Raw genomic sequence first — 17,450 nt, 5'->3', positions numbered from 1 at the left:
TACAATGGAGATCGAAGAAGCAGTGGGTCCAGACGGAATTATATGCGAAATAAAAGGAGAAATGATCGAGGTCAGAGTACTCGGGGTCTTATGAGAAAGAACGGTTTCGACAGGCCTATCGGGCCTAAAGAAGCACCGAGGTTATCAAAATATAACTTTAATATTTATGTTGCTGCCATCGTATCAGCTATCAGGCACATCAAGGACACCAAATGGCCTCAAACTCTACAAACCAATCCAGCTCAAAGGGATCCTAACCAGATGTGCAAATATCATGGCACTCACGGCCACAGAAAAGAGGATTGCCGATAGTTGAGGGAGGAGGTAGACCGGTTATTCAACAACGAACACCTTCGAGAATTCCTGAGCGACCGAGCCAAGAGTCATTTCAGAAATAGGGATTCTAACAAACAGACCGAACAAGAAGAGCCTCAACACGTCATTAACATGATCATCAGTGGAGTCGATGTCCCTCAAGGGCTGATGTTAAAGCGCACCAAAGTATCCATCACAAGAGAAAAATGGACTCATGATTATATATTAGAGGGAACTTTGTCTTTCAACGACGAGGATGTAGAAGGGATAGTGCATCCCCACAATAATGCATTGGTAATATCTGTACTTATAAATAAATCTCGAGTTAAGCGTGTGTTAATTGATCCAGGTAGCTTGGCCAACATCATCCGGTCGAGGGTCATAGAACAACTCGGTCTACAAGATCAAATCGTGCTTGCAGTCCGAGTTCTGAATGGATTCAACATGGCATGTGAAACCACTAAGGGGGAGATAACATTACCAGTGAATGCCGTCAGGGCCATCGAGGAGGCCAAGTTTTATGTGATCAAAGGAGATATGAGGTACAATGCCTTGTTTGGGAGGCAGTGGATCCACAACATGAGGGCAGTGCCCTTGACTCTTTACCAAGTGTTAAAATTCCCAATGCCATAAGGGATTAAAACAATCTATGGAGAACAACCAGCCGCAAAGGAAATATTTGCAGTCCAAGAGTTGATACCAATATCAACACTCACAATGTCAAAGGAATCAATTTCGGGTGCAAAGCAAGAGGCCAAATAGCAATTACCGACACCGTCCATGACCCAACCGGATAAACATGGGACTGATAAGGATGATGATTATGGGGTTCCCAGATCTTTTATATCCCCCGATGATTTCGACGCCACTAAATCAATGGCCGAGGAGCTGGAACATGTCATATTGATCAAGCATCTACCCGATCGAAAAGTATACTTGAGCATGGGGTTAACTCCCGAGCTCAGGAAAAAACTCATTCAATTTCTCATATCTAACATAGATTGTTTTGCTTGGTCCCATCTTGATATGACAGGGATCCCATCGGAGATAACCACTCATAAACTAAGCCTGGACCCTAAATTCCATCCGATCAAGCAGAAGAGGAGACCCCAGTCCGAGGTCAAATATGCTTTCATCAAGGACAAAGTATCCAAACTCCTTAAAATAGGGTCAATTTGTGAGGTTAAATACCTGTATTGGTTAGCAAACGCAGTGGTAGTCCCTAAAAAAGGGAACAAACTAAGAATGTATGTAGACTATAAAGATTTGATTAAGGCGTGTCCCAAAGACTCTTTCCCTTTGCCCAACATCGATCCTACGATCGATGCCACGGCCGGCCACGAGATCCTCAGTTTTCTCGACGCCTATTCCGGGTAAAACCAAATATAGATGGACCCGGATGATCAGGGAAAAACCTCCTTCATCACTAAGTACAAAACATACTGCTATGACGTGATGCCATTTGGATTAAAACATGTCAGTTCCACTTACCAACGCCTAGTAAATCGGATATTCGAGGAACAAAGAGGAAAGTCGATGGAAGTTTACATTGAAGATATGTTGGTTAAGTCCCTGCGAGCAGAGGACCATTTAAAACATTTGCAGGAAACCTTCAACATATTGGAGAAGTACAATATGAAGTTGAACCCGGAGAAATGTGCGTTTGGAGTCGGATCAGGTAAATTCCTCTGATTCATGGTATCCAACCGGGGAATCGAGATCAACCCCGACAAGATCAAAGCCATCGAAGATATCACGGTGGTGGAAAATGTGAAGGCCATGCAAAGGTTAACCGGGCGCATAGCCACCCTAGGGCGATTCATCTCGAGGTCCTCCAATAAGAGCCACTGATTTTTCTCGCTACTGAAGAAGAAGAATAACTTCTCATAGACCCCGAAATGCCAGCAAGCCTTGGAGGAACTCAAGCGATATCTATCGAGCCCACCACTACTTTACACATCGAAGGTAGATAAACAGTTATACCTGTACTTGGAAGTATAGGAAATAGCGGTAAGTGGAGTCTTGGTACGGGAGGAGCAAGGTACGCAATTTCCAATTTACTATGTTAGCAGGACTCTAGGTGAGACTGAAACTAGATACCCTCACCTGAAAAAATTGGCGCTCGCTTTGCTAAGAGCCTCTAAGAAATTGAAACCATATTTTCAGTGCCATCATATATGTGTGGTGACTTCTTACCCATTGCGAAATATAATGCATAAACCCGAACTCTCGGGATGATTGGCCAAATGGGCCGTGGAAATAAGCGGGTATGATATTGAATATCAACCCCGTACAACTATTCAATCTCAAATTTTGGCAGATTTCGTGGCTGACTTTACATCGGCCCTAATACCTGAGGTCGAACGAGAGTTGTTGGTAAACTCGGGGATGTCTTCATGAATCTGGACCCTCTTTACGGACGGTGCCTCGAACGCAAAAGGGTTCGAACTTGGCATTGTATTGAAGCCACCAACAGGCAATGTAGTTAGACAATTTGTTAGGATTATGAAATTAACTTATAACGAGGTCGAATATGAGGCCATGATTGCAGGTCTCGAACTAGCCAAAAGCTTGGGGGCGGAGGTGATCGAAGCTAAGTATGACTCCCTCCTCATGGTAAACCAAGTTAATGGAACATCTGAGGTCAGAGAAGAACGAATGAAAAGGTACCTAGATAAGTTGGAGGTAACATTACATCGGTTCAAGGAGTGGACTTTACAACATATACCTCGGGATCACAACAGCGAGGCCGATGCCCTTGCTAACTTAGGATCGTCGGTCGAGGACAACGAGCTCAACTCGGGGGCAGTCGTGCAACTAATGAGATTAGTGGTGGAAGAAGGTCATGCCGAGATAAACTCTACAAGCCTGACTTGGGATTGGAGAAAAAATATGTAGAATATATGAAGACTGGAAAACTACCCTCGTATCCAAAAACATCGAGGGCCTTGCGTATGAAGGCAACCCGATTTAGCTTGTCCGAAGATGGAACCTTGTTCAGAAGAATGTTAGATGGCCCACTAGCGATATGTCTAGGACTGGGAGATACCGAACACGTCCTAATGGAAGTTCACGAGGGCACCTGCAGGAATCATTCAGACGTCGAATCATTAGTTCGAAAGGTAATCATAGCCGGTTACTATTGGATTGACATGGAAAAGGACGTGAAGGAGTTCGTGCGAAAATGTGATGGGTGCCAAAGACACGCTCTGATGATTCATCAACCCGGGGAGTTGCTGCATTTGATTTTGTCACCATGACCGTTCATGAAGTGGGGAATGGACATCATCTGCCCCCTTACCTGGGCATTCGGTAAGGCTCAATTCATACTGTTTATGCTGATTATTTTTCTAAATGGGTGGAAGCCCAGGCGTACGAGAAGGTCATGGAGAAGAAAGTCATCGATTTCATTTGGGACCACATCAAATGCCATTTTAGAATGTCGACCGAGATTGTATGCGACAATGGGAAACAATTCATCGGTAGCAAGGTAACCAAATTTCTTGAAGACCACGAGATCAAAAGGATCCTATCAAAACCCTACCACACTAGTGGGAATGAACAAGCAGAATCGACCAACAATATCATAATCCAAAACCTCAAAAAGCGGTTAACCCGATGCCAAAGGAAAATGGAAGGAAATCATGCCCGAAGTCTTATGGGCATATCGTACGAACTCAAAATTCAGCACCCGAGCCACCCCGTTTTTGCTGGTCTACGGCGCTGAAGCCCTAATACCAGTTGAAGTCGGAGAATCAAGTCTCATGCTCCGATACGCGACCAAAGAATCGAACGATGAGGCCATGAATATGAGCCTTGAGATATTGGACGAGAGGCGCGAAGTGATCGGGTCCACACCTGCACTACTATTGAGTAGCGAGGATGGTCGATGCAGTTTTACCCAACAAGGTCGGGATCGAATCCACATGGAGTTAATTGATTTAGAATTAGGTTTATATCTAAGTCTAGATGCGTGTTTTGTTCCTAATTATGCTTCCACACATTTTGGTTTTGATTCTACTTCTAATTCTATTCTATTGTATGCAATGATTAAAGCTAAGTACAATATTTTTGATGTTGGTTTTCAAGTGTTTAAAATGACTAGGGTAGTGACTTTTGCCTGGGTGGACATCTAACGGGTAGTAATAATCTAGGTCAAGCTTGATTAATTTGGGATCGTAATATAGCTATCTCACCCAAGTACTCACTCTATACCTCTCGATAGTTTGAGTGATTTTGCCAAATTTGGCTTTCTCAAGTCCAAATGGGTATTCATGCAAGTCACGTGATATTAGCTTAAGTCAGGTATTACTATCTCTAGTTTTAACCCTTTAATTGGGGCTATCAATTTCTTGAGTTCACCCCAATTCCTTGTTAGCCTAGTTTTTCTAGACTTAGTCCCTCTTTCTCAAGAAGAGACTAAGTCATAAAGGTATGAATCAGTGTTTGCAACCACTAATTCTACAATTCTAGCAAGAACTAGGCTAAATATCACTAACCCATAAACATTCAAGCCCTAGAATTCAGTACCCATCAAATACCCACCCTAGGGTTGGGTCACACCCCTAGCTATGGGTCTAGCTACTCATAGAAATAGTAGAAATAAAAGATGAAAATAAAATAAAATTCATAATACTAGATTAAAAGATGAAAATCTAATGTTAAAAGGTGAATCTAATATAAAATTTCCCAAAAGGGAAGTTCCAGCCATCTCACGTGCTCAGCAAATACACAACATAACCTAAAAATGACAAAAAGTTCTATTTATACTAAGCTAAAATTTTCGGACAAAAATACCCCTGCGGAGGTTAAGCGGCCATGTAATTCTGACCGCGGCCGCACTCCTGCTTTAGCGGCCGTGTAATTCTGATCGTGGTCTATGTTCTTCACTTCTGGATCTGGGTTTCATGGATCGCGTAATTTCCATCGCGGTCTCGTAGGAGACTTTCGCGGCCACATAATCTTGGCGCGGACCGCACTTCTTGTTTTTGCTTAAAATGTAAGCTCTCTGAACTTTAGCAATCGTGGTCCGCGTAATTCCAATCGCGGCCGCGCAGTGACTTTTGCGCCCGCACCTTTTTTACGCGGTTCGCGTTCATGTTTTAGCCCAAAAATCCATCTCTCTGAGTCTTCCTCTCCCGGACCTCGAAATAGTGCTCGCGACCGCGTTGTTGCTTTCGCGTCCGCACAATATTTGTGTGGTCCGCGTTTCACATCTTTTGGCCCAGTCTTGGTTTTTGTTCAACTTTTGACTCCTTTATGAGTTGATTATGACTCGTTTGGATCATTTTGAACAATCCCTGCAAGCAAGCATATTACATTAGTTTCCGGGAATACCTTCACGCAATTTTGGCCCTAAACACAAGTAAAAGAGAGCAAATACCAGGTTAAAATCCCTACTCATCAACTCCCCCAAACTTAAGATTTTGCTTGTACTCGAGCAAATAGGGTAATTCCAATCTCCACAAGAAAAAGAAAAGGATATTTCAGCTGGCCTAAGGTGACTCCATCAAGCATCAATTGGGACTAACAATTACCCTCAACACAAATGAATTATCAACAATATCACGTTACGACCTTTTGAGTACTATAGTTCTAATGTGACACTAGAGCATCAAGAGTTGAATCAATTCATCAAGGAAGCTCACTCTATTACATAGGTCATTGTGGATCCCAAACTTCTCCTCCTCTACTCTCCATGAGCAAATCTTACTTTTTTAGAATGTACCACTCAAAATAAGGATTGTGAAGAAGTGCGCTCATCACTCTCAAAAGAATGCCACAAGTCCGGCTCTAAGTACCATTATCTTTCTCCTTATGTAAATCACCACTAATGTAAGCTCACTTAACTTGAAATCATATAGGGCTTTAACAGGATGTAATGAAGGCTTTTGGATCAAGGTAGGCCTTTATCGAACTATGATGGTTTCATCTTTCCTTAAGCACTCCATTTTGTCATTTCGGCTCATACTTTCTGACTCTTTGAGTCATTTTCTTATTCCTTAGGGGAACTAGTGAGACACACTGTCACTCTTTCTTACTCATGACAATCAGTTTTCTCCTTTTTTCATCATTCCATGCTTTTCATCATTGCGTTCTTTGAATCCCTTCAACCTTCACTTTCTTTTTGGATGTATTTCGTTTTTGACTTTTCTTCATTTTCTTTGAATTTCCTTTTCAACAATTCTTTTTTCTTCTTTGAACCTTTTATCACTTTCAAATTCCCCGTCTCTCCCCCAAACTTATGCTTTTGCCAATTGTTTAACATGAATGCTAAGGAAAGATTGGGTGCCAAGAGAGGGTCATTATAGAATGGATAAAGGCTTGTAATGTGGCTATTGAATGAAAAAGGCTTAGGCTCAAAGGAGTTGACTAGGGATATCATATTGGTAGGGTACAGAAGCTTTCAAAGTTCAAATTGGACCAAGGATCCTACAATCATTTCTCAAGTCGAGCTACACTTAGAATTTCGCCTAGAAAAACATTCAGGGCAAGTTCTAGACTTATTGGCACGGGACTTGGACTTGCAATTCAATACCTCACCTCTTAAGTTGTTGGATTGTTGAAAAAAATAGAGTCGAGGGCCCACAACAACCCTAACTAAGATTGGAAATCACAAATGGCTCAAGGAAATCACTCGATGATTGTTTTAGTCAATGCAAGAGTCTAAAGGTCACAACTAGATCTAATCTTTGCCAATCAACTTGTCTCTAACCATGAGGTCGAAGGTAAATGTGTTAGTACCAAGTGAAGCCTGCTTGAGACAGTTTTATTCATTACTACTACTATATACACCAAAATAAAAAAGAAAACAAACTCGATCCCTTAAGAAGGTTGTCACGCCATCCATCGTTGGGAAGAGCCACCCGGTTCACACAACATCCACCTTTGGAAAGAACCATTGCATTAAGAAAACCAAAGGCTTATTGTTCACACATATTGTAAAAAGAAGCTAAAAACTTAAAAAGAAGCTACTAGAAGAAATAAAAAGCTAAGCTATTAAGGAAAAATAATGAAAGAAGTTATGAAGTAAACTACAGAAAGTAAATTGAATATGTACAAAATGGAGTAAACGAATATATAAATAATGTAAATGAATATATATACATTGAATGGTAAAATTATATACATACCAAAAGTGAAAATAACGGTAAATAAAGATAAAGAAAGATAGTGTCATAGTTATTACATACCAAATGTCATCACAAATCAAATCAAAATGGACCACCCCCACAAATAAAAAATAGCATTGTCCTCAATACTAATATCAAAATAAGATCAGGAAAATGTTAGAGAGTCAAGAGAACTCCCTATGTGGTCTTTGTCTGCATCGGGTTAGGAACATGAGTGAGGTCCTCAGACATCATATGATCATCAGCTCCCTCCGTGTCCTCTAACTGGATCTCCACATCCTCTAACTGGGGGACCACGGGGTGCTTGATCATCTGGATCATCTCCTCAGCAATATGTGTAGTGGTAGCCGACTCATCAGACTGGCCAGCTGCTGTATCTGATGCCTCATACACTGATGTAGGTGTTGTTGGGGCTGTCTCCCCCATGATCATGTCTAGTGGAATATCACCGGCAAAAAAAATCTTTTGAACCTCTTTGCTCAACTTCTCCACCGAATCCTTAGATGCCTGAGTTTTCCGCATCTTCTTCACCTGCTTCCCCAAATCCTTGATAATCCTCCCATGTGTATCAAGAGTCTCCCGGATCTTCTTCTGGTCATCCAGAATCTTATTCTGGTTGTCCAGAATCTTCTTCAAAGACTCCTCCAATGATGGAGGTACCTGAAGCTCTGATGGGGTTGAAGACTGTGCTCCTACTACACTGGATAGGACAGTCAGCTTTGTGGTAGCTGCCTGCATCCAGTTGTTGAGGCTGGATAGTGTCCGTGAAACCCGCAGTGCAGTCTGAGGGTAGGTAGAATATGAAGGAACAGATAATGGCATTGTGATGGATGGCCTGGAGCATGGAGGAGGCATGGTAGCTGCTCCGGCAAAAGTACTGGCTATTGTGGAGGGATCGGCAACTAACCCGTTAGCCACTACCCCTGGCTCTTTAGACTGGCTAGTGGGGATAGTGGCTTTACCCTTGAACTTAGGGTTGTTCACTCCATGGAGGTGGTACCATGAGAAAGGATTTTTAGCCTTCACCTCCACATCAAAATGTCTCGGCTCTACCCCTTGGTCGTGGAAATACTCTGTGAGGAAGTTGGGGTAGGGATATGATCTTTATTCTTTTTGAACTGCATTGGAGATGTTGTAGGACATCATGTTTCCTACATTAACAGGATATCCGGCCATGATGGAAGCTACCAATACTGCCTGGGAGAGTGGAAGGACATTCTCATGCTGGCACGGGTCAAGACGGTTGCACACGAATGTCGCCCACCCTTTTGCTTCAAAGTTAAGGGTGGCTCTGATAATTTGAACTCCAGCTGTGAGCCATGCAGGTGTTGTCCCCGGAATATCAAGTATCTCAGCTAGCCATGGGTGAACTGCATCACCTAAGGCTACTTTCTCCAGATATTGCACTGCCTTGACCTCCTCAAACTCTGCATAACTGTTCAATGTGTTTCTATCAAATCGGATTTTCAAGTTCCGGACCTTCATCACCTTTGTACCCTTTTTGATGTGGGAAACATTGGCATAAAATTCATTGACGAGGTATTAATTGGCATCTTTCAACCGGAAGGTGAACCATTTCCATCATTTTCTCTCCGTAAATTACCGTAGGACATTTGGATTATGCTGGCTTAGGTCTTTTGTTATGAATTGTCGCTCAAGACTGAGCGACCTTTAGGGCCACCATTACCGAAATTTGCCATACACTTTCTCACTTACAAACCTATCAGCCCACACCTCCGGCTTCTTTAATCTAGCCAGGCCTACCATAATTGTGTCACCCCCTCCCATCATCCAGGACCTCGTCATCATCATCAACATTTATTAGGGCAGCTGTTGAATCAGGTGTTGTAGCAGGTGGGGAAGATGGTTCGGATGCCTTACTACCTCCCTCTGAGTCATCAGAAGAACTAGAGGAGGAGGTAGGATCATCGACTAAATGGAATCTGTCGGGGAGTTGTTGTGATTGAGCCCCCGGTTGTAGTTGTACAGAATCCCCCTCAGACGTCTCCCGGGATGGGAGGTATTCACTTGTGTCCGAGGAGTCGGCAGGAGGTCTAACGAGGGTAGCCTTTTTGCCTACTACCCTTTGAGTTGCTATAGGTAAGGTTTGCTTTCCTTTACCCCGGCCTCGGGAGGATTCTGCCCTCCCCTTTGAAGTGTCTCTTCCCCCATGAGAACGCACCATTTTCTGCAACACACAAGTAGTGAAAGACAATTAGAATTGGGGTTCAATCATGTGTTAAAGCAATACAGATGAAATGAAAAACAATGCTTCTCAGAATAGGGCATCGCGGCCCGCACAAAAATGAGTGTGGCCGCGAACTGCCCAACGCGGACCGCATAAAAGTGATCGCGACCGCGAAGAGGCCAGGCTCAGACTACTGGCTCTCTGAACTTGATCAACCGCGGACCACACAAAAATGAGTGCGGCCCCGAATGACTAATTGCAGACTGCATAAAAACGAACGTGTCCGCGAAGGCAAATGATAGAGTCTCTGAAGTTCAAATGCGCGGACTGCGAAAGATTGGGTGCGAGACCAATCGCGGACCGCATAAAAATGACCGTGACTGCAAATTCTAAACAACCATCAGTGCTTTGAATCTAGGGTATCACGGACCGCGGAAGAATGACCACGGCCACAAAATTCAACATAAATTGGCACTGATGAACACCTAAAACTAAGGTTTTCACTAATTACCCAAGAATTGTAGCAATTAAACATGCAAAGTTACTAACCCCAACCCTCATTATGCATACAAACACTACCCATATGTTAATCAAACATTAAGCATTAATTTGACATTATGGCATGATTCTAACCCTATCTAAAAAGAAAAATTAAAACAGAGAGAAAAGAAAAGAAAAAGATAAAATCAAATTATTGAAATGAACATACCAGTTGTAAAATATGGTAGGAAATCGACAATTGATGAGAATAGGTTGAGTTTGAAACCAAGTAAGGATGCACAGTGCTTTAGGTGAGTTTGAGAGGTTAGGGTTCGTAAAGTGTGAAATGTTTTAAGAACTCTTATTTATACTCAGAACCCAATGACCCCACCGCCTTACCTGAGTGCGACCGCGAAATTTTGTCACGGTCCGCACTCTTTACCTTTCTGTAGGTCTGCCTCAGATGCACGGGCGCGGTTCACAAAAATCTGGCCGCGGCCGCACAATTTGTGCGGACCGCAAAAATTTGAATGCGGACCGCGAACATTGAAGGAATTTTGACAGGCCAACTTCAGAGAGTTAGCATTTTTCCCATTTCAGCTATGCGACCGCGCGTAGAATTGTACGGCCGCGAGGTGCTCATGCGGTCTGCGAAATTTTGAGCGCGGTCCGCCAAAGTTCACCACTTAGCCAAATGTTTTCCTTGCCAATTATCTGCACTGCACAACCAATTCCTACATACACTTCACAAAAAGTTAGTCCAAAACAATGTCTAATCTACGAAGAAAATTAAAAGAAAGAAAAACACATGGGTTGCCTCCCAAGAATCACCTGATTTAACGTCGCGGCACGACGCATGTTACCATCATCATTTGAAATGGATCAATGCCAAAACGTGGCTATCATCAATATTTCCAAGGTAGTGCTTTACTCGGTGCCCATTGACTCTAAAAATCTCACCGTTCTTGTTTTTCAAATCTAGAGCACCAAAAGGAGTCACATGTACCACTTCAAAAGGACCACTCCACTTCGACTTGAGCTTTCCCGGAAACATCCGTAACCGAGAGTTGAATTGAAGAACTAAGTCACCTTCCTTGAATTCTTTATTCCGAATATACTTATCATGTAAGTACTTCATCTTGTCCTTATACAAGGACGAGCTGGAATAAGCATGGAATCGGAACTCATCAAGTTCATTTAGTTGCTCTACCCCGAGATTGGCAGCTACATCCCATTCAAGGTTTAATATCTTCAGTGCCCACATGGCCTTGTGCTCTAATTCAACCGAAAGATGACATGCTTTCCCAAATACCAACCGGTACAGAGACATACCAATTGGAGTCTTGTAAGCTGTTCTATAGGCCCATAAAGCATCGTCAAGTTTCCTTGACCAATCAGTCTGATTTGCATTAACAGTCTTGGATAGAATGCTATTGATCTCCCTGTTGGAGACTTCAACCTATCCACTTGCCTGGGGGTGATAGGAGGTTGACACCTTATGATTGACACCATATTTGGAAAGTAGTCAAAGGCTTTATTGCAAAAATGAAAACCCCCATCATTAATGATAGCCCTTGGGGTGCCGAACCTTCTGAAGATATTTTTCTTTAGGAAAGCCACCACATTCCGTGCCTCATTGTTGGGAAAAGCCACAATTTCAACCCATTTGGAAACATAATCCACAGCAACAAAAATATAAGTGTTCCCACATGAACTCACAAATGGCCCCATAAAGTCGATGCCCAACACGTCGAAAATATCAATCTCAAGGATGGTGGTGAGAGGCATTTCATTCTTATTGGAAATTCCACCGGCTCTTTGGTACTCATCACAACACCTAACGAGCTCACTAGCATCTCTGTACAAGGTAGGCTAATAGAATCCATAGCTTAGGACCTTTGTAGCAGTTCTTGCCCCACCATGGTGACCAACATAGGGCGAGGAATGGCAAGCTTCAAGAATACTCAATTGCTCTTCTTCCGGAACACATCTCCGGATAACACCATCATTGCAAATTTTGAAAAGATATGGCTCGTCCCAATAATAATCCAAGCAGTCCCGTTTGAGCTTCTTCCTTTGGTTTGAAGAGAGCTCATTTGGGACAATACCAGTCACAAGAAAGTTAGCCACATCGGCTAACCAAGGTATCCCAGTCACAGACACGGAGAGGAGTTGTTCATCCGGAAATGAATCATTAATCTCGAGGCCATCATAGGGCCTCTCCTCCTCTTCCAAGCGGGACAAATAGCCCGCCACTTAATTCTCACTCCCTTTTCGGTCTATGATTTCAAGGTCAATCTCTTGTAGAAGAAGAACCCATCTCATCAACCTAGCCTTAGAGTCCTTTTTACTCATCAAATAATGAAGTGTCGCGGATCGGTGTGCACAATCACTTTGGTACCCATGAGGTACGGGCGGAACTTTTCCATGGCAAAGACAATGGCTAATAGCTCTTTCTCGGTCAACGTATAGTTGACTTGGGCATCATTCATTGTTTTGCTTGCATAATAGACCGGATGAAATATCTTGTTGATTCTTTGCCCTAATACCGCTCATACCGCAACGTCGCTAGCATCGTACATGAGCTCAAATGGTAAGCTTCAATTGGTGCGGTAATGATGGGAGTGGTAGTCAACCTATACTTGAGTAGCTCAAAAGCTTTCATGCAATCATCATTGAACACAAACTTGGCATCTTTTTCCAACAACTTGCACAAGGGGTTCACCACTTTTGAGAAATCCTTGATGAACCTACGGTAAAACCCTGCGTGACCAAGAAAGCTCCTCACTCCCTTGACGGAAGTCGGAGGAGGGAGTCTTGATATCACTTCAATTTTTGCTTTGTCCACTTCAATACCGTTCTTGGAGATCTTATGGCCGAGGACAATGCCCTTCTTGACCAGATGCAGCGCCCCCGGCAAAAAGGACGTTAGTACTGTCGAATAGCACTAGTATGTATAGCTAGAAATCCTCTTTCAAAATAGAATGCCCACATGATCTATACGTGGAACACATAATATAATGTAATTGAAACAACCTATACAAATAAGTACAACAAAAGGGGCACCTATAATGTGTCTCATTAGACCGTCCTTAGTGTTCATATATCATATTATACACTTATGCGTTTCGTAGACCGTCCATAGTGTTTATTCATACCGTACACCTATACTCTTATATACAATGTACATTTGCGTTTCATAGACCGTCCACAAGATTTCATATCACAATGGATTTCATAACACAATGTATCTATGCGTTCATAGACCGTCCATAGGATTTCATATCACAATACACATATGCGTTTTATAGACCGCCCACAGGATTTCATATCATAATGGATTTCATAACACAATGTACCTATGTGTTTCATAGACCGTCCACAGGATCTCATAACACAATGTACCTATGCGTTTCATAGACCGTCCACAGGATTTCATATCACAATACACATATGCGTTTCATAGACCATCCACAGGATTTCATATCACAATGGATTTCATAACACAATGTACCTATGCGTTCATAGACCGTCCACAGGATTTCATATCACAATGTACCTATGCGTTTCATAGACCGTCCACAGGATTTCATAACATAATGTACCTATGCGTTCATATACCATCCACAGTATTTCATATCACAATGTACCTATGCGTTTCATAGACCGTCCACAAGATTTCATATCACATTGGAAACAAAGTACAAATACGTACATCTCATAACCTTTCACACCACATATCACTTTATCCGTACTTTCAACCACTTATAACATTATTATTTTATTGGCTCTCTTGGCCATACATATGATTCTTTATTCATGGCGCAATGGCCGTATTTCATATTTCACACTTTCATTTCTTCCCTTTCATAGATCATCATCATAATTATCAAAAAGTAGAATATTCCGGAAATCACAACTTTAAGTTCATTAGTAATGAAGGCTTTAAACACAATAGATTTCTTTCCAATAAATGGAGTAAAATGATTAGTAGTCGAAGCAGAAGTTAAAATCATACACAATTTTCACTCATGAATATGTAAGAACGCAAAACACATTGAAAAAGACTTACAAAGCATAGTATTAGCTAAAACAGCCACATATGGGCATCACTTGAGTTCATAAACTTTTAGCCGATTATATTGTCGAAGTAAATTTTGGAATAGTTGAGTCAAAGCTCATTTCATAATCTTTCTCACATTATTTTATTTCATTGGCACCACTGGTCACAAGTATAAATTTCACTATTGACACGTTGGCCATACTTTATATTCCCAATTCACTGATTTTACTTCCTACCATCTTTATAGGTTATCAACAATAAGACATTCCCAATCAAGATTTTAGGTACACATATGAGCAATTAAGAGTCTTAAGAATATTGAAATTTTCTCACACAATTTGGCATACTAGCTTTCATTTGAAATACGATTCACGCCACAACATTTTAATACATAACCCATACTTTGAAACTCACGAAAATATTATGGAATTCAATTCCAAGAGAGAAAGTTTAGCCAACATACCTCAATTGAGCTTTCCTTAAATTACCACAACGTTATGAAATTCTAGCAATCCCAATCTATTTTGAGACATAACAAAATTTAACAACAATTAGGAAGATATTCATGATCTCAGCTCTTTTGAGCATTTTATCAAACATTAGGTATGCAAATTTAACCACAAGGTTCTTCTACAAGATTTCCTTCACTACACAACCCAATCCTTAAAATCCAAAAAATGGAGCTCCGGAACGGGTTCTGCGGTCGCATATGCGACCGCATAATGGTTATGCGGACCGCATACCGGTCGCATAATTGCTGTCCAAAATGACCAAAAATCTTACTGTGTCTGTGGTCACTATGCGGTCTGCTTAACTATTCTGCGGTCGCATAGTGCACCGTATAACAGTTATGCGGTCGCATAGTCGACTGCATAATTGCTTTCCACTGGCCCAATTAACTGCCTCACTCTGTAGCCATTATGCGGTCCGCAAAGTGATTCTGTGGTCGCATAATGGACCGCATAAACGCACTTTTTTGCCAAAAATATGTCTTTACTTTTCGGTGCATTGTTCAACCCAAAAAGTCCGAGCCGCGGCGAGCTTGCAAGCCGCGAACAATTTCTACAATCCTTAAACACGTAAGCGCAGTCCAGCACCATGAAACATTATTTTCTTTGCAAAATTTACCGGGCTTTACACTTAAGTACTTCAAAAAGTTTTGGGGTGTTACATCAGCATTACCAATAGTGCATGGAATTGTAAAGGCACCGAGATCTTCTAGCTTTGGAGAAATGCAATGCACAATGGCACTCACTTGATGTGTCATTTTGATCGTCTCACAGTTCATTGACCTCTTCTTTGTTACCAAGTCCTTCATAAACTTGGCATATCCCGACATTTGTTCTAGTGCTTCAACCAATGGCACATTTATGGACACACTTTTCATCATATCAATAAATTTCTTGAATTGGTTCTCGTTGTTTTGCTTGGCGAGCCTTTGAGGATATGGTGGAGGAGGCCTTGGCAAAGGAGCCTTGGCTTTGGGCACTACCGGATCCGGTATGTCTATCATGTGTTCCCTAAACGGGTTCACATCATCTTGTGTCTCCTTCACATTTTAATCAATGTCTATCCTCACTTCATCATTCACATTCTCATCATTTCTTGGATCATCCTCTTCTTGCACAACCACATCATCATTCACGATCTTTCTTGGATTGGAGGTACTAGTAACTCCACCTCTACCACTTTTTGTAGTCACCACCATAGCATGGCCCGTATTGTTTCCACCCTTCGGGTTTACTACCGTATCACTTGGTAGTGCCCCCTTAGGGCGAGTATTCAAGGCTTGAGAAATTTGACCTATTTGGAATTCCAAGTTTCGGATAAAAGTGTTGTGGGAGGCTATTTGGGCATCGGAGTTGGCGTTTCTTTCCATCATTTGCTTGAACATGCTTTCTATCCGACCCCCGGTTCCCTTGATTATTGTTGTTCCAACCCCCTTGGTTTCCATTGCCTCCCCAATTACTATTATTGTTGCCACCCCAATTGCCTTGGTTATTTCCTTGATTCCCCCAATTTTGATTGTTGTTCCCCCAATTGTTCGGATTGTTGTTGTTGCCACTATTCCAATTCCCTTGGCCTTGGTTACCCCAATTTTGATTGTTTCCCTGTGATCTCCACTGTTGTTGATTTGGAGCATTGCTCTGTTGACCTTGGTAATTGTTCACATATTGAACCTCTTCACTTTGATCGTCATAAGAGTTATCTTGTTGTACCCACTACCACTTTGCTCAAATTGATCTTGATTGTGTTAAACTTGTTGACCTCTTTGTCTCCTCTTGTTAACCATTACATTCACTCCTTCCATGACATTTACTTGCTTTGGCCCCTGAACCTACTGAAGTTGTGCCTTGGCTAACTGATTCGTGGTAGTTGTCAACTCTTCTATGGCTTGTCCATGATCATGGAGCTCCTTGTGAAGGTGGATAACATTAGGGTCACCCTGAGGAACGTTGGCCCGACTTTTCCAAGCTGAAGATGTGTCCGCCATCTCATCTAATATTTCACATGCTTCTGAATATGGTGTGTTAATGAAGTTACCCCCTGCGAGCTGATTCACCACACACTGGTTAGTTGTGTTGATACCCCTATAAAGGTTTGCTGGATCATTGCTTCAATCATATCGTTGTTGGGGCATTCTTTGACCATTGTCCAGTACCGTTCCCAAATCTCATGTAACAGTTCATTTGGCTCTTGTTTAAAAGCAAGGATTTCATCTCTCAATGTTGCCATATGTCCCGGAGAAAAGAATTTTGCTATGAACTTCTCGGCCAACTCATACCAAGTGGAGATGGAATGGTTGGGTAGCCTCTCAAGCCAATCTAAAGCCTTCCCTCTAAGTGATAAAGGGAAAAGCCTTAACCTCAAAGCGTCCTCAGATACATTCTTGTGCTTTCTCCCCCAGTATGTGTCTACAAAATCTTTGAGATGCTTATATGTGTTATGATGTGAAGCTCCGGAGAAGAAACCCCTTTGTTCCAATAGAGTAAGCATGACATTGGTTATTTGAAAATTGCCCGCCCGAATCCGGGGCGGGACTATTGCACTTGCGTAGCCTTCATTGGGCAACACCTGGTGTGCTGCCCTTGGAGGAGGTGGGGGAGGGTTTGGAACGTTATCATGAGGGGGGCGGCCTCTTCTTTGTACTTGAGGTTCAAGATGAACCTCATCCACTTCATTTTCATCTACCTCCTTCCCCTGAGGAATATGTCCGAGGACCTCTTTAAGAGCCATTTGGTACCTAAAAGCAATTGACACACAAAAATTA

At 42.2% G+C, this 17,450-nt stretch overlaps 2 protein-coding genes across 2 annotated transcripts; one reads left to right on the top strand and one right to left on the bottom strand.

Moving 5' to 3' along the window:
• The first annotated feature begins 447 nt into the window (after window positions 1-447).
• Window positions 448-948, top strand: LOC138901725 (uncharacterized). The gene has a single exon (XM_070189508.1). It carries the CDS (start codon window positions 448-450, stop codon window positions 946-948), a length of 501 nt encoding a protein of 166 aa, XP_070045609.1.
• Window positions 949-9,222: 8,274 nt separating this feature from the next.
• Window positions 9,223-15,692, bottom strand: LOC138901724 (uncharacterized). Its single transcript, XM_070189507.1, has 5 exons — window positions 15,351-15,692; window positions 11,588-11,988; window positions 11,077-11,501; window positions 10,270-10,274; window positions 9,223-9,636 (listed from the first exon to the last, which is right to left on the bottom strand). Exons 1-5 carry the CDS (start codon window positions 15,690-15,692, stop codon window positions 9,223-9,225), a joined length of 1,587 nt encoding a protein of 528 aa, XP_070045608.1.
• Window positions 15,693-17,450: the final 1,758 nt, after the last annotated feature.

Source organism: Nicotiana tomentosiformis, chromosome 11 (genome assembly GCF_000390325.3).
Source record: "Nicotiana tomentosiformis chromosome 11, ASM39032v3, whole genome shotgun sequence".
Classification (NCBI taxonomy): Eukaryota; Viridiplantae; Streptophyta; class Magnoliopsida; order Solanales; family Solanaceae; genus Nicotiana; species Nicotiana tomentosiformis.
Note: the sequence above shows the minus strand (reverse complement) of the source record. Positions and strands in the feature narration are given on the sequence as shown.

What these genes read in the sequence shown, in the direction of transcription:
- LOC138901725 (XM_070189508.1), top strand. Translation starts at nt 448, where the DNA reads ATGATCATCAGTGGAGTCGATGTCCCTCAAGGGCTGATGTTAAAGCGC.
- LOC138901724 (XM_070189507.1), bottom strand. Translation starts at nt 15,692, where the DNA reads ATGATAGACATACCGGATCCGGTAGTGCCCAAAGCCAAGGCTCCTTTG. An exon ending in GCACTATTGGTAATGCTGAT is followed by an intron (nt 11,989 to 15,350) that starts GTAACACCCCAA and finishes GGATTCTATTAG; the next exon opens with CCTACCTTGTACAGAGATGC. An exon ending in CAACCTCCTATCACCCCCAG is followed by an intron (nt 11,502 to 11,587) that starts GCAAGTGGATAG and finishes TGATTGGTCAAG; the next exon opens with GAAACTTGACGATGCTTTAT.